Raw genomic sequence first — 22059 nt, 5'->3', positions numbered from 1 at the left:
TATAGGAGGTGAAATAGCTGTGTATATCGGTAAGGTAAGCTGGAAAGAGTTTGAATTGTATTATTCTTTTAGCATTGTAGATTGAAGGAAGAGGCTTTGTGGTGATTAAAGATTTATAATCTGTGATTGATACTGTCTTTCAGAATTATTATCACTGCTACCTTTATCTCAATATCATCATTGTCTTTAATCTCTACTATCCCACTATCCACTCTCCCGTTTCCCATGGTCTCTCTTCTTTTTCCTTTTCCTGGCTCTATCCTTCTATGTGTATACCGAAACCCAAATACTTTTCCCACAAACAAATCTTCCAAACCTCAAAGATCCTCTCATGAGAGTAAATACATGTTTTGATTTTGTATTTATTGAGTGGAAGTGCTTTTTTATATTGTGGAGATTGTTTACGTAGTGGAAAGAGAGGCAACTAAAGGGGAATTTGGGAGAGGAGAGGAGTCAAAGGTGGAGAAAATATTGGTAGCTAGATTACATAGAACCATTAGAGATGTGCTTGAGTCTTTTTATGTGAGATGTCTTAGATCAATAAAGTATTTTGAGTAGGAAAAGATGCGTGGAGTACTTGGATGACTGGATAACTAAATGCATTCGTGAAGTTATCAGAAGAAGGGAAATGAACATGGTAAGTTGAGTTGGTGTTACTGAAAGAACTACTCAAAAAACAAAAAAAAAAACAAAATTGTAAAAACTAAAAAATTGAACTGTAATCGATCAAGTTCTCTCCGAGCAAAAGGTCTCCGCTTAGATTTCTCTTGTTAGAATATCTCATATTCGTATTTTGAGACTTTTTGAGACCTCAAAACTACTTCTAATGGAATTCAAACCCCAGTTCATGTTAGGGTCTTTGCATTTACTTTAAATATGAGAAGAAATTCAGCGGTTTAAGGTGGAGGTCTATATATCAAGCCCAAAGACTGATTACTTCCTTACCCTTTCTTCTGTATGTCATGGAATTTGTCGCTGGAATTCACCTTGAAGTAAGATCTTATATCCTGCTTCCTAGAAGAAGCCTAGGTTTCTAGTCCCACTTACTAGACTATATAAAATTCTCTCCATATCCAGTTATGATGACACATCAATAAGATGAGTTTTAATGTAAGCTAAGGGGATGGCCAGTGATGGTGTATAATCCGAGAACAAACAGACTTGAGAACTCACTCTCTTGGGTCGAAAATATACTTATTACTAAAGGAGTAGCTTGCAGGAGAGATGTCGCTCAGAACTTTTGATACAAAGTTTCGATGATAGCGAATAATGTCAATGACAGCAAAACTAAAAGAAAAACAAATGACACCGATGATAACGTATTTGTAAGTACCATAATTTCAAATTTATCAAAATTCCACACCATATTTCCAAATGATTCTATTCTTAGACTCTAATTATTACCAAGTCGATGAGCTGAGTTGTCTACTCAGTATCTAAATCCCTAGCAATTGGAGCGGGAAATCTTCAACTCGTATCTAGTATCAGTTTAAAAATTGGAAGTGATAATGCGCTTATATACCTTCTCCCCCTTTCTTCGGGCTTCCTTTCATCAAACTCCAAGAAAAGGAAGTTTCAAAACGCGGACCTTTGTCAGAACTCACCGAATCTAGAATCCACCAATCACTGATCCAAAGCTCTTCACAACCTCGTAGCTAAATTATAAAGACCATTTCCTTCACACCGGACAGTTCCTTTTCATATAAGATATCATACACTCTTTACCATTAGGATTTCTTTAATGATGTAAAGATAAAATTATACTCTAGTCTCAAATTAATCGTTATTTACTACATCAACTTACTGTAAACCTCTTGTATAATTACGACAACATAACTAAAACTTCAAATATTTTGATGTCTAGAATTAGATTTGGATAATAATAACAGTAAACTCGGGTCAGAAGCAATATTCGATGAAAACAACAATACAAGGTTAGAAGAAAACCTCGAGAGAAAGAACTATGACGAAAATACAAGATTTTGATCTGGGCAAACCATAAAAATTTTCCAGAAACGACGATCTCTCGAATACTGATCCGGATTCCTCTCTAAGAATACAGCGCCCTGCGTATTCTTCGCAATTGCCTTTATATTATTCAATATGTTTTCTCCTTTTCCTTTTATGTTCTCTTTTTACTCATTCCAAGCGTACTCCGCTGCATTAACACTCTCCACATAACTCCAGAAAATCCACTCACTTTCATCCTCTATAAACCTATCCAAAAAGTCTATCCAACTCTATAAACTCCAATCTATCTTACATTTTCCTCCTTAAAACACAGCAACGAACCTTACCTCACACTGCTTTTACAATAGCCACATAGTGATGCTGCTGATTTTAAGAACAGGAATAAGAGATCAAAAGCCAAGTAATCTACATTTTATATACTTTGAATTGCCTCATTGAGGTGAATTCCGAATCTTTGTAGATGGAGATTGCATGACAATGAAAATCACAATAGATGAAGAAATATATGTGATAGTGTAAATCATGCTCATTAACCGTAGGAGATTAAACCATAAAAAAAGAAAAACTAATGAGACAGCGAAACAATCTACATGAAAGCCGTGACGCTGCTGTGCAAATTTCGGATATTTATCCGTTCTACACAGCATACAGTTAATGGTTGCTGCTGGACACAGTACACGTAACTTACTCAAGGGATCCCATTATTTAACCGCCTATGATGTTTATTTAAATGAAATTTTTAAAGCAGAAATTTGGCGGGAGAAGAAAGCTGCATTTACATACATATCCGTTGTCACATTTTTCGCCAACTCCCCGCTTCATCCCCCTATCCTCTCCATTTACCCGCCGCTACTCTATCTTCTTTCTTGCTTCCAAGTATAGTGTCCCACACTCCATTTTAATAGTATCTTAGATATTATATTGACTAAAGCTAAAGCTGCCCAATCCAATTTCAACAGCTTAAATAACCTGCCTGGTTCTTCGGCTAAATCTATCAATTATTACAATTGAAGGAGAAAATCCTTTTTCCTAATTTCCTTAATATCGTCTCCTTCAATAAGAATATATAATGCCAGCACTGCATTAGGAAATATAAACTGATTGCGTGGAGCTTTTCTGTACATAGTATCCGGAAGAAACTATAATTACTACGTGAAATGAGGTAAATATCCCGATGAAGATATACACAACTCCTAAGATCAGACAATAAAAGAGAAGATCAGACAAAATCACAGCGCAATAACAACAAAGCCAACACCAAGGACCACCCCCCAAACTTGTCAGAAAGTCCACCCGAAAATATCAATCAGCCTCAATTTTTCTCAGCTTCGCTCCGAAAATCTACTTCCAATACTCCAGGATATGCAATCATCATCTCCTTCTAACCTTTCAAATCCAAGAACCTCGATATTTTTTGCATGAAAGGGGGGATTTCCCATCTAAGAATTGATATAGATTTACTCAAATCTCGTGCTACATTTATTTTTCACGGTCATCATTCTCCTATTCCCTCCCCGTCCTTCTCGTCTTTACACAAAATTAGTATTTATTCTCCTATTCACATATTCACCTCGCTTATCCCTTGCAAATTCTCAACCAGAACTCAACACATCAAAGATACAAAGGGATAGATATATATTAAAAAGTTTAATCCACAAGCCTATCTCCACGAATATAAACAACAACAGTACCTGACTAGGCTAGTCATAAAACCCCATCCCATCATGAAAGCGCTTAAAATGATATACACCGTTGTGCGTTTCGCCAATTCATGATGCAATGTAAATCGAACCGGAATACTGTGTATAAGAATACAAAAGACACGCGTGCAAGGTGACGCTCAGCGTGTCAATTTACAACTTCGTTCCATCTCTATCTCGTCAGCCGTCTCATTTCAAGTCGAAGCGTGTCGTGTATATATCGATCATGAATAACGACACCGGACGCTTGAATTTACACTCCTCATTATCTTCCCTCTCATTTCCAGAGTCGTATCGAATTTTCCTCCGTCGGAATAAACCCGGCATATCCTCCTCAATTAATCTATCCACCCCAAACCTAAAACCCTAACTTTATTTTCACAACACACCTCCTCCTAAACCATTATCTTCCCCCAAAATGTCCTCCGTCCATTTCATGCACCGTCCTCTCCGTATCCATCTCAGTCGGCAGCGGCGCAAAATAACCCTTCTTATCTGCAAACCCGATCCCACCGGCCTCTCCCAAATATCCCCTATCATATCCCGTTCCAATTTCACTTGGAGAATATCCTCCTTGTGCTTGTGTGTTATATGCTCCTTCTGTAATCGGATATCCTTGTGCTGAGAATCCTGCTTCATTATTTTTAAGGATTTGATCAGATTTTGCTTTTTGCGCGCGCCTTCTTCTCCAGAGAAGCCATCCCAAAATAGCGAGAGCAATGATAGCACATGGAATGGCGACGCCGGCTCCGATGGCGGCCGCGTTTCTAGAGGACGCTGAGGTTACAGAGGGAAGTGGTGCAGCAGATGTTTGAGAGGCGGTTGAGGTTGTGGCCATGTCTGAACCGGATGTTGTAATGGAAGTTGAAATTGAAGAGGTGGATGTGGAAGATATTGACGAGGTAGATGTGGATGAGGTAGATGTGGATGAGGTAGATGATGTGAACGATGTTGATGATGAGGTGTAGGTAAAGGGAATTTGGGCTAGCACTGTGGCAACAGGTGAGATATTGAAGATATCTGAGTCATTTTCGCAACAAGCAAAACTTCCTACTCCATAGGCCCCCGTATCACAACAGCTGTTTCTCGGTCAGTATTGAAAATCCCACAATCCGTTAATCGACAGAACATACTATTCTGTTGTTGATGTAATAGCTCCATTACAAAATCTTATACCGGCAGTTGAACGTCTAGCATCTATGAATTGGTTAGTATTTCTAACTTAATAATATGCTTCACATGACTTACAAGTAGTACATTGATTTAAACAAGCTGGATCTTTCCATGTAGGATCTGTACATCCTACTCTTAAATAATCTTGAACATTTCCATTTGCCTGTTGACAAACACCATTTGAAAAACATATAGCACCAGCTTGACAGCATGTACTATGACCCGTTGTTGAATTATCACATCTATATCCTGCATCGGCATTATGTTGTCCATTGATAACGTAACATGCTGTTGGTGTATCTGTTGTTGAAGCTGATGCTAATAAAGGTAAAGAGAAAGAACAGAACAAGAGGAATTGTTTCCTTATTGATACTCGTGAAGGCATTATTTTAGTGAGGTCCGTATGGGTAGGTCAAAAGGAATGAGGGGAAATGCTCGCAAAGTTAATGCTGAAGAAATAAGGATGATATGAGTGTGGCACAGCACAGCTCAAGTTCAACAAGGCTGAGTATCTAGCACAATAAAATATGGAGGGTTTCGAAAGACTTGACCTAAACCAGTCTGAATTTACTATTCCAATATATTAATTGAAAATCAATTTGTAAAACAAGTAGCGATAATCAGGTGCTTCTAGACTATAGACGCCGATTTTTTGGGTAAAAACGAGAGAATGAATGAAAAGAAAGAATGATCAACCAGGTCTCAAGAAAAGCTGGGTGCAAGAATAAGGTGAAGGAGCAGAACTGGCCTTGTATTCAAACCAACATGGATATTGTACGTGAAAGGATTTTATGGGTCTCATAAACCTAGCCCTGTCACATTTATCTCCCGATTCCCCAGAATGGTAGGTTGACTATCATCCTCAATTTCTTGATCAACACTGGTTATATAAAGATCTAAACCGAATCCATTTCCTAATTTAATTTGAAGATATTATGGGGAAGTAGAAATTTCATAAACCTTTGAACCCAGAATTCATATTTGTGAGAGATGTCTAACAGGAGGATTTTGATAAGCGCGCTTAGCTTGAACTTCAGACCCATAGGGCACATTAAGTAAGAAGACAACCACAAATATGAAACACGAAAAAGAGCTTGCCTGAAAGTTATGGATCCTTAATAAAATTTCTTTTGTCGGCTATAAATGAAAATGGGTGAACGGTGAACGAAAGAGGGAAATTTGATGAAGGGGGTGAATGGGTGGATAATATTTTGGAGCAATGAATTAAATTAAGGTTGTAAGCGAGGTCGATCACTCATAGATGACTAATAAATTGGCCAACCACAGCAGTTGAATATATATTCAATCTTCAATCTTCAATACTCCGTACGAACGAACCATCCGGTCCGTACCTTATTTAGTCAAAAATACTACTCTACCACGTTTTCACGATTAGAGTTAAGATAAACTAACAACTACCAGCAACTAAAATCGACATTAAAAGATTAAAGCAACATTACCGTTCCAAAGATTCCTTGCCATCGAAAATCAGCATGTTAAATGAACTCCTACATCCGTACTCATCGTCACAAATTACATTTGGCATTCATTCATCCTTTTCAAATTTACGACTTTTGATATATCCAAATTCACAATCGCCTATTCACACGACATTATCCAGCATTCGAGAAGGATATAATTGTATACTTCCAAGCTTCTCCAAGCCTCGAAACTAACAGCAAAACTCCAAGATTCTGCCCGTTTATGCCTCCGTATTCTGTGCCATAAGCATACGGAAAAGCCCTTGGCAGCTTCAAATCTGCTTGAAGATCCAGGGCATGCTCATAAGTGGCTTGTTTCTAAAGCAAAGATAAACGCGCGTAACCAGTATTTCCTCGTGTTACAGTTACAATCCTTCAGGGATGAATATCCAAGTGGTTAATTTTCTTACTAATATATCACATTTTCCTCCCCTCCTGGCTCTTAGTATTATATAAGGGTTGAAAAAACGGGAGTGAGAATGGAAGGTTCAAATCTCAAATCTCACAGTCGAAAGCTATATGATTCTAAAGTTTTCATTAAATATCTTACGGTTATCTACATCCTTCTTAAACCTTCGAGTCAATAAAAACTTTTCAAAAAATCCAAATGTAGCAATGAAACCTCTCACTTACTCAAATACTCGATATACTCACTCCTTGAATCCTCCCATTTCTTGATACGAAGAAAACCAAAAATTTACTTCAACAATATGTAGCTGCGCCCATTATGCTTGACATATATACGTATTTTGCTATATATACACTGCGCATCATGTAGGACAAGATGTCAGCCTACATTTCGCCTCTCACTTCCCTTCAATTTGAAACACTCGAGATTTCCGGGTATACATGAGTGTGTCTATGATGTTATCAAACACCCCCGTCTCTCCTTTCTCCTTTCCCTTTATAATCCATCCACACTCGTCTTCCCCCATCACACACGCCGAGTTTTCCCATTCAAATATTAAATGCTCATTGCACATACATGATTTCTCCCTCTTCTTCCCCTCTTCCGCTCTTCCCCCTCACACATATTCTACTCAACCCCTCAATATCTCTCCCTCTTTCCCTGTGCAGCGAGTACACGCGGGGCAGATTATTGCTTTAATAGATAAATCTGTGAATAATCTGTTTATAAAACAGATAATAAGAAAATCTGAATAAGTGATCTATAAATAATCCAAAACAAATTATTTAAAATCCTAATGGATAATCGGCGGGGCGGATTATCTATGGATATCTACAAATTGTAGATAATTTCTGTGTAGCCTAAGAAAGAGGGTTATTATTAATTTTAGTTTTAGAATCACTGTTCTTACAAGAGATCTTTCCTTTCTTTATAGTAAAGAAGTCAGTTTAGTGAAATATGGAGTAATATAGCATAACGTAGTGTAGTATATACGGATTCTTTTGGGACAGGGGAGAATTTATCTCTCAAATGCACGCTTAGAATTGTAAAATAAGTCTCATCAAGTACTATTTTCTCTACCCGTAAGTTCCAGTGGCAATTTTCCACTTCCAAGGCTATGGCTACTGACTTACTCTACTTTTTGAAGCAAAGACTATTCCTGCCACACTCTTATGCAACATTTTTGTCCAACCATTCTTCCCATTGCTCGGCGGTGAATGAACTACTGATTGAGTTTTCTACTACACCATTGAACTATAATAATCTGAATTAGTACTTCTTCACCATATCACTCTTCCGCCCCTTCCTTCCGAGCTCCTCCCAAACACACCCAAATCACAAAAAAGAAGAAAAGCACTCACCACAACAGTCGGTGTAACATGAATACCCACCAACCTATTCATCTTCACCAAAACCTTCAATTGATCCGTAACACCATTTCCCGAATTAAGTGCTCCATCTTTTCCTGGCTTATCACTTATTTTCAAAAGATCGTACATTTTCTCCTCGTCAATTCCTACTTCTCCTCCTATCTTCGATAGACGTTTATATGTTGCATTGCGTGTTTCATTCACAACATTTACGTCGAAGAAATCATTTTGTTGTTTGAAGAGGGAGGCGGAGAAAGGGTAGAAATTTTGAGGGGAGAGGGCGAGTACTGAGGAAGTGGGTTAGTTGTTAGTTATGGGAAAGTGAGGACATGGTCTTACCAGCGACGCCAGCTTCGTGGACTAATGTACTACTTGGATGCCAAGGTTGAATTTGTTGACGAAAGATAATTTGGACTTTGGAAGAGTATTTTTGTTTGATAAGGGGGATCACGGATGTGTAGACTGTATTGAACATTTTGGCCGAGAACTATGAAGAAATGGGTTATTTTATTAGTCATTCTGTATATTGAGTTTGGATATGATGTGAATGAGATATGAGGGCCGGAAGTAGCAAAGGGAAGGGATTGTAGTGCAAAGAAAGAGACGTAAAAAAAGAGATTTAACAGAAGAGAAACAAGATAAATAAACCTCCAAGACCTTTAGGAATTCCTCAAGTCAATTGACCTCTCCCCTTCCCCTTCCCATGATCACGATCAAGCTATCTACCACTGAGTAAATCGACTTCTTTGCAAACAACGGTCACATTACAACAACACCGAATCAATCCAATGACACATAAAAAAAGGGCAAAACATGCTGAGCAGGAAAAAGCTCCGCATAAAGAATGTATGCTACCGGCGTCAAGAGAAAAAAAATAAACAGTCAAAGAGTGAAAAGAAATCCATCCAATTCCTAAGCCAACAAGGTATCAATGATACACCAACCAACTCCACACAGCCCAAAAGCAACAAGAAAACAAAAACAAAAGACAGCAAGAAACATACATACAGGACAAACATAATCCAAATACAATTCCAACGTATGCAGCGCCGGCACAGCCGTAGCCACAAACTTCTGACCAGCGAATTTTGGTGGGAGGGCCATTTTGATTACGTTACGTTACGTTTGCTTTGTGACGATAGGTATTTTCTTAAACTTGTGTTTTTTCTTCTTCTTATGATTCTCTGTAGGGATTGAGTTGTTTTGATATGGTTCTGATAGATGAAGATGAGGTGAGTTGAAGAGGTGTAAGTAAAGAGTGAGTGAAGAGGGGTTAGTTGTTAATTGAACTTATTAGAGTAGATGACGTGATGTAGAAATGTGGGGTTGCTTCTGGCTTGAGCAAGATACTGGATTGTTTTGTACTGAAAGGGAAGTTGATATTGACATTAATAATTCAACGTTTACATTTGCATTCCGGATTTTCCGGTGAATGTATCTTTCATTCATCCATATCAGTTATTCTCTACTCTCCAGATATCACATAGGGTCATCATAGGATAAATATGACCTATCAGTCCCTCGAACGCGAATGCGTGAAGCATACAACCCCTATCTCAAACCTCACTCTTCCAAGATAGCTAAAAACTAAATTCGTACTTCCAAAAAATATATATAGCAATATCCAATAAATAAACAACTTGCTCACTTTTACTTGATATTTATTCCATATCCAGATATCATCATGCACGGCATATACGAAAATGAAGCGCTATACTTGCTCGCTCAATACAAATCGCTATTATATCTCTTCTTCGTCTGATCTCTCATATCATCATTGATTTATCGACTTATGAAAAGAGGAATTCCTTCAACACAGGCGAACTCGAGAATTCGGGATTAAGTAATATACAACTATATTCCTCATGATTAGCTGGTTGGATTATGTGCCTTCGTTCATACTCTTGTGCCCTTTCTGGCACATCTTCTTCTATTCTCCCCTCTCCCGAAAAAGAGAGAAACACTCACTTGAGAAAATACTGTAAACCACTCCGCCTATTTTCCAAAAACTTCGGCCTAAACTTCGATATCACACTTTTTCTCGGCAACTCCGGGATGGTGCCCGCGGAATTGGGGAATGTACGTAGGAGTTTCGTTCTCAGATCTGAGAATTCGCTGTAGCGCTTGCGGATTATTATTGGAGTGCCCTATTTTGAAGAGTAGAGAAGTAAGTAGGGATTCCAATTCCAAATCCAAGTGGTTTATGAAAAATATAGGGGATAAAAGATGTACAGAATGAAGAAAGAGAAGAGAGGACATGGAAAATGGACGATCAAAACAAACCTCCAATGTATCAACCCTAACATTCCAAACCACAAATGCACCAATGCCTCCTCCAATGCTTCCGCCAATCCCAAGTCCCTTACTCATATTTCCCATCCCCCCAATCCCACTCCCGTTTACAACCACATAATCCTCAATGGCTACACTCCTCGCCCAACAAGCTTCATTTTTATCCCTCCCATTTGCATCTCCCTCCTCATCCCCATCTGCGGTATTATCCTGGAGCGTTATACCGCTAGGATGAATTGAATCGATCGAAACATAAGAAAGAGGGCGCGCTTGTGATTGTTGCCAGTAAGGGGGAATTGTTGCAGAGATGGGTGAAGTTGAGGGGGATTCGATTGAATTTAGCGCCGAGGAAGATGGTTCGGGGGATTGGGGTGTGGTGGTAATCTGGGTTTCCGGTTTGTTGGAAATAGGGTGATCGGAATTATGATTAGGATTCGGATTGTGATTAGGATTAGGATTACTTAATGAAGCGCCATTGCTAATGCCATCTCCATTGCTAGTATGGGACGTAGTAGCGGACTCCATCCATCTATTTCAAAACGGGGGGTACCACTCCTGCTGGCTTCCGCTTGCTGCGTTTGTGTTTGTGCTTGTGTGACCTGAAAATAATGTTCGCATGTAATAATCGTATGAAAATAAAAGATATTTAATACCTACTAGGTAGATATCGAGTGGCCAAAAAGGGTGTTGTTGACTTTGAGAATATCCCGGCTGATGTTAGTGACAGCCGATATTCACGCATCCTTGTTTCCCCAGCTCCAAAATCTTTGAACTAAGATAAAAGTTTTGTCGCCGCTTTGTTATTGCGGGCTGCTCCGGTACTTGGCGAATCAATGCGAGTGGTTTATTGGGACCTGAGAACTTAGGAAGGGTTAGTTCCAAGATAATTAGTAGTAATTAAATTGCAAATGAATATCGATAAGTTTTCCATTATTTATTCACCCATAGCATCTATCCGATCTCATACCATACAGAATCTCCAGATACGATATGGCTACCCAATGCAGACAACGAATACGATAAATGACAAAAAAGATCAAAAATAAAGTTTATGATATCCAACTGTCGATTCGTCAAACAAGAACACTCCACTTTTCAATGTAACATCAGTCTGATGGACACTTACCTACTCGGTAAATGAGGAGATGGGAAGCTTATGTGTGACGGTTAGATATCCACCTAGTATTCTGGAGGATAAAATGCAAAGAGACTCAAAAAGATGCAGGTTGCACAGGGATTGATGGGTACAACATATTACGGTAACGGGATATCGGGATAAAGGGTAGAAGGGGTTGTACTCTCTTCCGTAGATGGATGCAGGTTGATGGATTAGGTGACGGGATGAAATGGTAGAAAGTACCGAGGCGGAGAGATGGATTCAATGGAGATATGGCTCCATATTCCATGTAGGTAGAATGTTCGGTGTGATTTGATAGAAATATTAAATAGGTACCGACCGACCGAGTAAATGAATCAAGCGCTCATGGTTGGTTGGTAAACTTCAAGAATGGAATGGGATGGAATGGGTGAGCTGAGGATGAGGATGAGGATGGGTGATGTGTAGTGATGAGAATCCAAAGGAATTCATGGAGGCAAATATCTAATTCTGCCGCCCAGGTAACTAGAATCCCATCGAAGCGCCTTATTCCCATGTCCATGCACAAATTCATTCTTCTAGTTTAGTCAATACGAAGAGCAAGTCATTTGTTTCCCGATTTCCCCTCATTCACCAACGGTATTGAAGTCTCCAGTCTCCCAAGGGAAAGTCATCCACCCACACTCCGTACAAGCAACCTTGGAATTTCTGTAAATAGTAACAATTTTCGGAGAAAAAGTTGTGCAATCTGTCGGTACCAATCTCAATCGAGTTACCGTCAGTACCCATACCATTGATAAATTGAGGCTAGTGAAGAATGTCTCGAATGATATTCTCAAGGGTTAGGCAGATTGGAATCATTTCATTGGTGAGATTTATCAAGCTAAACTCAAACAGGATTAATCCTGTGTTCAAGGATTCTACACTAGCTTAATCTTGGTGCAGATGGAGGCGCTTTTGGATAAGTTGGGGATCACCAGGGTCACGGTGGTGTGGTAGATTGAAGGGAAATTTACTTTTATCAGGTGAATGAATGAATGAATATATAGACGATTATCTCCTCTTTTCTCCTCAATCTTCTCCCGTACTTTTATTACCTACTGTGTTCTCCTTTTCACCTTCTTGTATCTTGAAAAAACACATTCGCTTTTGATATTTAAACAATCATCAGGAACTGTTCTTGGGAATTCATTCGTTCAGTTCTTAACAACATCAACATACATCTATCCAAACATATCTGACATTTTCGTATTCCTGCAAGGTAAATAAACTTTGATTACTCGTCACATTCGAATCAGGCAAACGAAAAATACTCCCGCCACCACTTTTAAATTTGAGCAACATCTCTGTTTTCTAGAGAAGATTTCAAAGACTGACCTTTGGTGTTATTTGCTTGTTGATAGTTCATATCGAGAATACAATTGCAAGTACGAAAACTTCAACCTTCTACCTCGACCTCTTCACCATCAAATAATTCAAAATGCTTTCTTTCAAGATCACCACAGCTTTGATTGCTACTGCTCTGCTTAACTTTGCAACTGCTCAATATTCCATTGACCCCTCAAGTGTTCCATTGGCTACTCGTAGTAAGTTTCCCTCTTCATTTACCTTTCACCACACAAAGTATATTTACCATCACACTAGAATCATGGTGCCAATCTCAAACACAAACTTGTCCATCTCTCTGCTTGCAAAATGGTGGAAATGATTCAAGCACCGAGACTAACACTTGTGATCCCGTAAGTACATCATCTACTCTTCCCGCTTTCCAAACTTTAAAAATCAAGTCCAACTAACTCAAAAACAGGATACCCTCAACTATGCATGTATTTGCGGCAACGGTCTCTCTCCAAATGCATCCGAATATTCTCTAACCCTTCCTTACTTCATCTGTACTCAATACGCCACCAACTGCGTCGCTGCCTGTAACGGAGACAATAACTGCCAAGCAGCCTGCAGAGATGACCATCCATGCGGAGCTCAAAACCCAACTCGTGTCAATACCACCAGCAGTGCCACTCAAAGTTCAACCGGTACAGCAGGAGCATCTAGCACAAACCAAGTTGCATATACAGGATTAGGTGGATCATCTTCAACATCTACTCCTAAGAGCGGTGCTGCTCAGATGACTATGGATTTTGGAAAATCATATGGTTTGGCTGTTATTTTTGCCGGCGTTTTTGCGGGTTTTACTTTGGTCATGTAGGTTAGATTGACCGCTTAATGGATGGATGGTCGAAGGTGGAGGCGATTAATAATGGGTCGATTTGTTTTCGTGCGCATGATATCATATTATATCATATCATTTCACATCATATGATATTGATATGAACATTGCATAACGAACATCATCAAATCGGTACCTGAGGTAGTTTTTGAAACTTTAGCGATCACTAAATATGCGTTTGGTTTTTCGATTTCCCTTTGAAGGAATCTTGAAGCGCTGGATTGGTCTTTTTGTCACGCATAAACTTTACACTGTCGGTCGGTGTCATCCTAGGATACAAATATGGATGAATTAATGGAGAGAGCTGGTAATTAATAATACTTGCTGGCTTGGTTTAATAATGAAAGGAGGGATGTTGATGAAAAAATAGTCTGGATCTTTTAGATTTAGATGACAAAGGCCGTTACTTCTGGCTACGAAATTGAAGTTAATTTTTAAAAGTTTGTTATTAGGATTTGAAAATTTGAAGACTTGAAGAGTGAATGTAGTGTTTTTTTAATGATGATGTGTTAATGTAAGACGGAATATATCTTAAATTCATTTTATGTGAGGAGAATAATAAAAATAAATAATTAAATAAGTGTTAAAAGGAATGACCTTACACAGGGAATAGTGGGAAGCTGATAGGGCAGAACTGAGGTGTCACGATTCATTAATTCATGTGACCTCGAGGACCTTTTGGACCTTAGGGTCCCAGAGGTCCTCAAAGATGATATAGGGTATATAAACATTCATTTAGTCTGGTAGTTAAGGAGCTTCGTGCTCAACTTAGTTATCAATTAGTTTACCTACATTCTACTTGATCTAGTAACGACTTCACTTCCAAGTGAATACCAGTGATAAAGCCTTGACCCACAACTACCAACCAGACGAAACCTTAGGCAGCCGCTGCCTTTAGTACAGTATCGTTACATGAGGCTATATTGGGCTTTTATATGAATCACACATTATCTTAGTTCTACAGAAGTGCGAAGCTCTCCTACAGAGAGCTTCTCAATCTAGTCCTAATAGGACTAGTGCCTTGTGCACGTGCTACGCAGAAACCATTCACTTTAACAATAAGTTCCTTATTTTATAACGTGTTTCATCACCCCGTGCACCATATCACCTCGTGCACCACTTTCACCTCAATTCCTATTTATAATCATATATAATTCAACAATTACTTGATCAATTGATTTAAACTAAGCACTATCTAATAATTTAGGATCTATATTATCATTAGAACATGTTCTTGCATTATGATCTGTTATTCCACATTTACTACAGCATCGATTAATCGATGCCTCTCTATTAGAATTCCGCCCATTTTGTTATCTATCGTGTTTAATCTGAACATCCACCTCTTTTTGTGATATAATATCATTAATCTCTTGAATAATGAGAGCTTCTCCTAAACGTAATTGAGTCTTTTTAGCGTGTCGACGTTTACTTAATCCTATATTTGCTAATCGAAGATCGTGATTCTCAAAAGCTAAAATCGTGACAGTACTAGCTAGGTATTCTACACCCTTAATTAAAGGATCTATAACCTTAAATATAGGTATAAAAGAGCTAGAATAATACCGAGCAATAATAGATTGTACTAAAAATGCTTGTGAAAGAGCTTCGATAGTATTGTAAGGTGTTTGTGAGACCCAATCAGGCATATAACTCGAAGGAAGCGAAGGAGGAGTAAGTGTACAGATTCGAATATCCATTCTAGAGAGTACAGTATCAGGATTAAAAGGGACTAATCCTGCTCCTCTAAAGCCTGCTTTTATATTCTCTATTGTAATTGCTTGTTTGTATATAATATTGAATATTATAAAGAATTCGACTTTGGAGATATAATTGATATACATCTGTATATACCCCTCAATTTGCTTGTTATATATACATTTTAGCATACTAAAACAACTAACATCAAGAGGTTAGGTGAGATGACTCGAATGAGGTGGTAATCCGACGGCTTTAATCTTATGTTCTATACAATAGTTCTGAAAAGGGCCTGATTCATGGTTTTCATATCCATCTAAGACTAACATTCGATATATACCCTTTGTTCGGAGTTTCGTATATTTATCAAAATGCTTTAGCTATTCTAAACCTGTTTCATTATTTGTCCATCCATTTATAGTAGTTTTAACTATTCATTCGGGAGGCATATCCGTCTCGTTGTACCAATTGGCTAGGTGCATTTGTCCTTGAACAAGGAGATATAGAGGTATGTTCTCCCCTGTCGCATCACCACATACAATCGCTGTCGACCATTTTCTATTGTCTGGCTGTATTCCTTTACTTTTGCCACATCTATCTATATTAGTAATAATCATACTAAAGAATATCACTCCCATCATAAAGCTTGTTTCATCAAAATTCTATATATCGTACTCCTATATTCTATATTTTGCCTTTATATTTTTGAATAGTTGAAACTATTTATTAATAAGCTTAGGATTCTTGTAGAGAGCTTTTTGAAAGTCATAAACACAATTAAAATGCGTTTTTAGAATATTGTATCGATTTACGAATCGATATATCTATTGTTTACCAACACGCTTTCCACCCCTCGATTCAAGAATATGATTCGCCATACTTTCAACACTTATGAATTTAGGACTAAATCCTCGCTCATCCATATCGATTATATGCTGAATAATAACCTCCTCTTTAATTTTAGTAATTTTATACTGTTTTTGACGATATTCGGAGGCAGGAGTGATCTCTTTCATTCTACGTATAAGTGTCGTATGAGTAATATTGTAAATCTTGACAGCTTTCCAGAGGCTTAAATTTTTATCTTTAGCCATTGCCTTCATCGCTATAACGATATCGCGTTCATTTAATGTCGATACCATAATTATTTATTGATAAATCGCGTATTGAAGTGATTGATGTGAATTGAGGTGAAAGTGGTGCACGAGGTGATATGGTGCACGGGGTGATGAAACACGTTATTCCAGCAGCCACTTTCCAAATCAAAAATCATGATTTTCACTCATTAATGATTCTATAATAAATAAATGAAATCAGTTGAAATTTTAATTTTAAGTGATCTTTTTATATTTAAATATTTTTTAAAAAATAATTATAACTTGAATTTATTTGTTACGAGGTTAGCCGTCTAGATCACGTGGAAGTGCTCTAGGCTCTCGAGATGATTTATAACTAGGCGTCAAGCAGGGACTTAAGTAATGACAATGATGCAATTCGTAACTAATAGTAGAATATACTAAATGATTGATCTTGAGCACGAAGCTCTATACAAAGGAAATCCATCTTGATTATATAGACCTTCATGCTTTGTGGCTCGAAGGGAGCGAGGGGATCGAGCCTCGATCCTTTCGCTCTTCGAGTCCTCGCATCACGTGTTATTACCAATCCCGTGACCTAATTGTTACCTGTCATAACAATAAATTGATAAAATTTATAAAATTATAATAATTCTTTTCTATTCCCTTATATATATTTTAATTTGTTTCTTATTAGGTATATACTATTTCTATAGCGATACATTATATTTATATATATTTAGCTCTTGTTTAACTCCCATCTATAACCATATCGATACTCATACTCATACTGATACACTAAATTTTACCACCAAACCATTCCCAAACATCCATCCACTCAACCCATTCACTCATTTATTCATTCATTCAATACATTTATAATTACAACACCCCGCTCCACCCTCCCCTAAAATCTACTCCACTTCCCACCCAGCCACCCACCCCAAAAAACAATTACAAACAATTCCTCCCCTCATCCTCCCCAAAAAGACTCTGCACATGATAAGTTTCCCAATTCAAAAAATCGCCCAGATCATGTCCAAGATTATATCCCATAGGAATATACTCATCTTTAATCTTAACCAGATTAATCGGCGAAGGCGGTAAACTATCATTATCGATATCATGATCCTCATCATCGATTTTTGGTTCCGGAACACGCATTTGAAGCATGGTTCCTCTTCTCGCTCCTAGAGTCGATCTGGGCTCAACAAATTGTGGCGCACTATTCCGAATAGTTTCTACCCATAGTCCACCCTTGTATTCCGGAGTTTTAGGTCTGCCACTATGATTTCCGCTAGGAAGACCAAATCCTAGTCCAAGTCCAATAGTTGTCGCGCGATTATCTCTCCCTTCTTTATTTTTGCGGGGACATTTTTCCGCATCGTTAGCTGCGAGACTTTTTCCTCGTTTGCGTCTCGAGATAGGAGCTTCTTTGACTAGACGACCGATTCCAGGGTATCCGAATCCACTCCACCAGTCGAAGATACTATCGATTTCCGCTTCGTCTGCTTCCCAGATACTTTCTTCGCTAGCGCCTATTGTGCCATCGTCCATGGTTCCGGAAATGGCCATTTGGAATGCAGTCCAATCGAGTGCTTCTTCGAGATCAGGCGGGGAAATGGAATCGCGATTGTGACGGTGATAGGCATGTTCGAGACGGATGGGACCGTGACGGAAAAGTGGAGAGGTGAGTGTATAGGGTGTGGAAGGGAGTTGGATGTAGTCTACTGAAGAAGTGCTTGAATCTTCTGAATAATCCGAGTCTTGAGAAAAAGTTCGTTTAGGCGTTCGTGGGGATATCATGTTAAGGGGGGAGATTTCGGGAATGGTAGGTAAAAGATTGGTCATTCCTGTATTTGATCGACTTCGTAGGAGTCGGGGAGGAGAATGTGGAGGATCGCGGGGTGGAGAGGGAAAATGAAGATCTTCGAATGCTTGTTCAATTTCGAGGGCATCGATTTCATCATAGTCGGAATCTGGTAGATCGGGTAATGGTTTTCGAGCGGCTTTTGGTTCTTTCTCCGAAGATTCAGATGTATCTGTGGATGTAGATGGACGTGGTGAAGAGGAGTTGGTAGTTTGAGGTGAATTGGATGTTTTGCCATTGTTGATGCGAGGTAATAAATTCTCCAAATGAAATGGTTCAGTTGGAGATATTTTATTTGAGTTGTCCGATAATGAGGATGTGATATTCGTATCAAGCGTTTTTATCCCATCTCTTTTATGTGAATTTTCCATTGAAGAAATCCCATCTACATCTTTCACAGTTTCAACAATTCGAGCGGCTTCAATTTGAGCATTTTCCAATGAAGCCTTTCTTTCATTTTCCAACTTTGCCTTTTCCGCCTTCTCCTCAAGTTGTTGTAATCTATCCGGAGTTAACATCTCATCGGCCTCCAATCTGGTGAATTTCCCTTTGAAAACATCAGCCATACTGGCTGTTACATCTCCCAGGTTCCATCTTGCGCTTGAATGTGGATGCGGTAAACTCTTTCTCGACGCCTTATCCGACACGGTTATCTTCTTTTGTTTGGGAGCATTCGATTTCTTTGCCTTTGAGTTGATGATAGATTTTGGTACTGGGGATTTTCCAGAAAGACCAATTGATAATGGACGTTCTTTCAAACTGTTGGAATTCTGCATTTGATTGCGCTTCGAGATTGAATTGGTCCGTGCGATGGATTTATTTCCAATTGATCGATTTTGTCGGGTAATAGTGGGATTGTTCAGATTGTTCATGCTGTTTGTGTTCATACCCATACCAGTGATCTTACTGACTTTATTACTACTATTGACTTGTTGAAATCCTCTAGTGGCAGCCTTTGCATCACCTAAAGCAAATCCAGCGGCTTGAAATGCTTCATCCGTTTCTCGAATTAATTGTTCGACATTATCGGTAAAATCGACCATGCTTTTTAAATTCGAACATGAAGCAGATGTTGATATTGATTTTTTATTTTGGTTGTGATGTGGTTGTGGGGGTGGTGATGGTCCTTGTGGTGGTTCTTGTGGTGATGCTGATGCTGATGCCGATGACTGTTGTGATGGTTGCAGATGTTGATTTTGGTGATGATAAAAATGAAAAAAAGATTTGTCCTTTGATGATGATTTGATAATAAATCGATCGTATGATTTCGTTGACCGTATTAATCTTTTGCTGGTATTATTAGGAATAATAGGAATATTAGATATATCAGGAATACCACTAGTTATAGCAGGAGTTGGATTTCCTTTGTCATTAATAAGATGATTAGACCATAACGATGAAGCATTTTTTGGATTATGAAAGAGATTAATAGTTGATCCTTTCACCTCCATAAGCTGATCTGACGAGGTAGCTTGCGCCTCTCTCTTTTCAGAATGTAACCTCAACTTAATTTTCCCTTGTGCCTGCTGCGGAGTTTCTTTTTCTGAAAATACCACGCCAGCTGCAGTCCTGCATCTGTAACTGCAAGTCTGCGCTTGTGTTGCTACTTGTGCATCACCTGAGTCGACTTTTGGGGGCGCCGGGGTTTGGGGGAAATAATGATAACGGGGCTGACGATTATGATGCTGATTATTATTTATCGATGTTGGTACGAGTGGTACAGAATGAGCGTCTCCATCTTCCAATGAACTGCAACTTGTCGATTTGGGTATAGACTTGGGTATAGACATGGACAAAGAACCATCATTATCTCCAATCGGAGGCCATTTTACCTTTGTTAGCTTCGAGGTACTCCCATCCCCATGATCATCCACCCTTTCTTCCACACTTCCGCTCGCCGAGTTCTCGTTAAAATCCCAATCGAAATGTAATGGACTTAATGGTGACTGTGCCGGTTGGTTAAAATCTATCCGAATTCGAGGAGGTTTTTGTACCATAATAGCTGTATTCCTTCTGACTGCAAGTTTTTCGGATTTCGGATTTTCTGATATCCAGTAAAGGCTTCCTGGTTGCCTGTTGTTTGTGTTACAATCGTATTCGAAGAACCCGTCAGCGCTGTTACTCTCAAGATGGAAGCCCATCTGTTTAAAGCTCGACCCTCTCTTCTGAAGTGGCATAATCGCAGAGTATTCGATCCAAAATATGATTTGAACTAAAATATCGAGTATAGGTACTGTGGAAGTCGATTTAATGGGTTTTCCTGATTTTCGATTTCTAGATATGCACAATACAATTTGATACGCGGAGCGGTCATTTGTCCGACATTGACACAATACTTTAACAAGGGACACATCAGAATACCTAAGGTATATCTACAACATATGATGGAGGTTGGATTCTCGCATCCACTTGGTAGCAATGGGGCTCATCTTTGAAGTCAAAGATCTAGGTCAAAGAATATATTAAAGATAGCCTGCTAGTGCATCGCTTGAGGATATATCACAAAACTCGCGTGGTTAATAGATCAACAACATGTACGTCGGGGAACACACCCACACCGACCTCGTGGTACTGGATTCCAAAGACCGAATCCCTCCAAGTAACAAGCGCCGCACAGCACAAATGCAAAATATCAACCTTTTTCAAGACAAGATAATGTGATAGGCTCACCATATACTTCTAACTCAATACGACAGAAGGAATGAAGTGGATTGCCTCGTGGCAAATTTCACAGACATCCATCCCTACTGAACTGGACTGCGGGGATCTGGAATCTTGGAGTAGCGTCAAGGGTCGTCCCCGAGAACTACTTCGTACAAAAAGATTCCCACGACGGATAAGCGCATAAACATGTTTGTGGCCGAGGCATTGCGCTAAATTTAGATGCTAGTGACGTGATTGTGTACAAAGGATAATCTTTGAAAATGCTTATTGAGCAAGGATGACATTGACTAGTAGTTTGCATGAAGGATGGGATGGTTCATGGTTTGAAAAGATTGAACGAGGTAAGAAGAAGGAACTTGGACACAAATGCAAGAAGCCGTGTGCAGTTGTGCTCGGAAGAAGCTTGTTCAAGTATATTCGGACATTCGGAGACATTACATCAAATCTTCTTCATCATCGGGTTTGATACCGAGAGGAAATAATTGGTTAGAGAACTCTGAAAGAATGAGAAGAGAATATAAAAACGAACTTTCGAAATTATCAAAAGAGGTATGCAATAATCCAATCGATATCGATCAGTAGTGGGGAAAAACGTGTTTATAGTGCGTGGTGTGCTCTGGGAACTTAGCGGCAGTTGGAATAAATTAATAGTGGATATTTGCATATGTGACTTGACTTCCGTTCTATCCATCTCAGTCTTCACTCTCTGCAGTAGTCCCTTCTATATTTGTATACAATTTCCGTCTCTATATGAATAAGAGAGAGAGAAAAGGTTTTAATAGATTCATTACTCTGTATATATTTCGATTGTTATATATCTTCGTTCCAAGACGGCGGACGTAATATTAATTGAGAGAGTAATCATCATCCAATAAAATCCAATATCCAAAATAAATACTATTTAGTACTCAAGAGGGTTAGAGTCAAATAACAACATGCATGCATCCCACGTGATAGTGGCGCTTTTTCTCCAGAAGTCCCGTTCCGGGCGGCTGTGACAAAAGCCACTAAGCAAGAAATAAGAAATTATAG

General features: G+C 38.8%; 8 protein-coding genes across 8 annotated transcripts; 2 read left to right on the top strand and 6 right to left on the bottom strand.

Annotated features, from left to right (window-relative positions):
* Positions 1 to 4074: 4074 nt before the first annotated feature.
* On the bottom strand, positions 4075 to 5229 carry SS1G_06297 (predicted protein; the record flags this gene model as incomplete). The annotated part of the gene is made up of 3 exons (XM_001593325.1): positions 4075 to 4750; positions 4805 to 4868; positions 4920 to 5229. 3 exons carry the CDS (start codon positions 5227 to 5229, stop codon positions 4075 to 4077), a joined length of 1050 nt encoding a protein of 349 aa, XP_001593375.1.
* Positions 5230 to 6337: 1108 nt separating this feature from the next.
* SS1G_06296 (predicted protein) lies at positions 6338 to 6726 on the top strand (the record flags this gene model as incomplete). The annotated part of the gene is made up of 2 exons (XM_001593324.1): positions 6338 to 6485; positions 6524 to 6726. The coding sequence occupies 2 exons, from the start codon at positions 6338 to 6340 to the stop codon at positions 6724 to 6726; spliced, it is 351 nt and encodes a 116-aa protein (XP_001593374.1).
* A 1178-nt stretch (positions 6727 to 7904) lies between these two features.
* On the bottom strand, positions 7905 to 9208 carry SS1G_06295 (hypothetical protein; the record flags this gene model as incomplete). Its single annotated transcript, XM_001593323.1, has 4 exons — positions 7905 to 7988; positions 8096 to 8391; positions 8444 to 8591; positions 9113 to 9208. The coding sequence occupies 4 exons, from the start codon at positions 9206 to 9208 to the stop codon at positions 7905 to 7907; spliced, it is 624 nt and encodes a 207-aa protein (XP_001593373.1).
* Positions 9209 to 9894: 686 nt separating this feature from the next.
* Positions 9895 to 10921, bottom strand: SS1G_06294 (hypothetical protein; the record flags this gene model as incomplete). Its single annotated transcript, XM_001593322.1, has 3 exons — positions 9895 to 9958; positions 10073 to 10251; positions 10388 to 10921. 3 exons carry the CDS (start codon positions 10919 to 10921, stop codon positions 9895 to 9897), a joined length of 777 nt encoding a protein of 258 aa, XP_001593372.1.
* Positions 10922 to 12972: 2051 nt separating this feature from the next.
* On the top strand, positions 12973 to 13698 carry SS1G_06293 (hypothetical protein; the record flags this gene model as incomplete). Its single annotated transcript, XM_001593321.1, has 3 exons — positions 12973 to 13078; positions 13137 to 13231; positions 13300 to 13698. The coding sequence occupies 3 exons, from the start codon at positions 12973 to 12975 to the stop codon at positions 13696 to 13698; spliced, it is 600 nt and encodes a 199-aa protein (XP_001593371.1).
* A 1334-nt stretch (positions 13699 to 15032) lies between these two features.
* Positions 15033 to 15419, bottom strand: SS1G_06292 (hypothetical protein; the record flags this gene model as incomplete). Its single annotated transcript, XM_001593320.1, has 1 exon — positions 15033 to 15419. The coding sequence occupies one exon, from the start codon at positions 15417 to 15419 to the stop codon at positions 15033 to 15035; it is 387 nt and encodes a 128-aa protein (XP_001593370.1).
* Positions 15420 to 15851: 432 nt separating this feature from the next.
* SS1G_06291 (hypothetical protein) lies at positions 15852 to 16559 on the bottom strand (the record flags this gene model as incomplete). The annotated part of the gene is made up of 2 exons (XM_001593319.1): positions 15852 to 15994; positions 16253 to 16559. 2 exons carry the CDS (start codon positions 16557 to 16559, stop codon positions 15852 to 15854), a joined length of 450 nt encoding a protein of 149 aa, XP_001593369.1.
* Positions 16560 to 17447: 888 nt separating this feature from the next.
* SS1G_06290 (hypothetical protein) lies at positions 17448 to 19406 on the bottom strand (the record flags this gene model as incomplete). The annotated part of the gene is made up of 1 exon (XM_001593318.1): positions 17448 to 19406. One exon carries the CDS (start codon positions 19404 to 19406, stop codon positions 17448 to 17450), a length of 1959 nt encoding a protein of 652 aa, XP_001593368.1.
* Between the last annotated feature and the right edge of the window lie 2653 nt (positions 19407 to 22059).

The sequence above is a fragment of the Sclerotinia sclerotiorum genome, genomic scaffold, assembly GCF_000146945.2.
Source record: "Sclerotinia sclerotiorum 1980 UF-70 scaffold_7 genomic scaffold, whole genome shotgun sequence".
In the NCBI taxonomy this organism is placed as follows: domain Eukaryota; kingdom Fungi; phylum Ascomycota; class Leotiomycetes; order Helotiales; family Sclerotiniaceae; genus Sclerotinia; species Sclerotinia sclerotiorum.
Note: the sequence above shows the minus strand (reverse complement) of the source record. Positions and strands in the feature narration are given on the sequence as shown.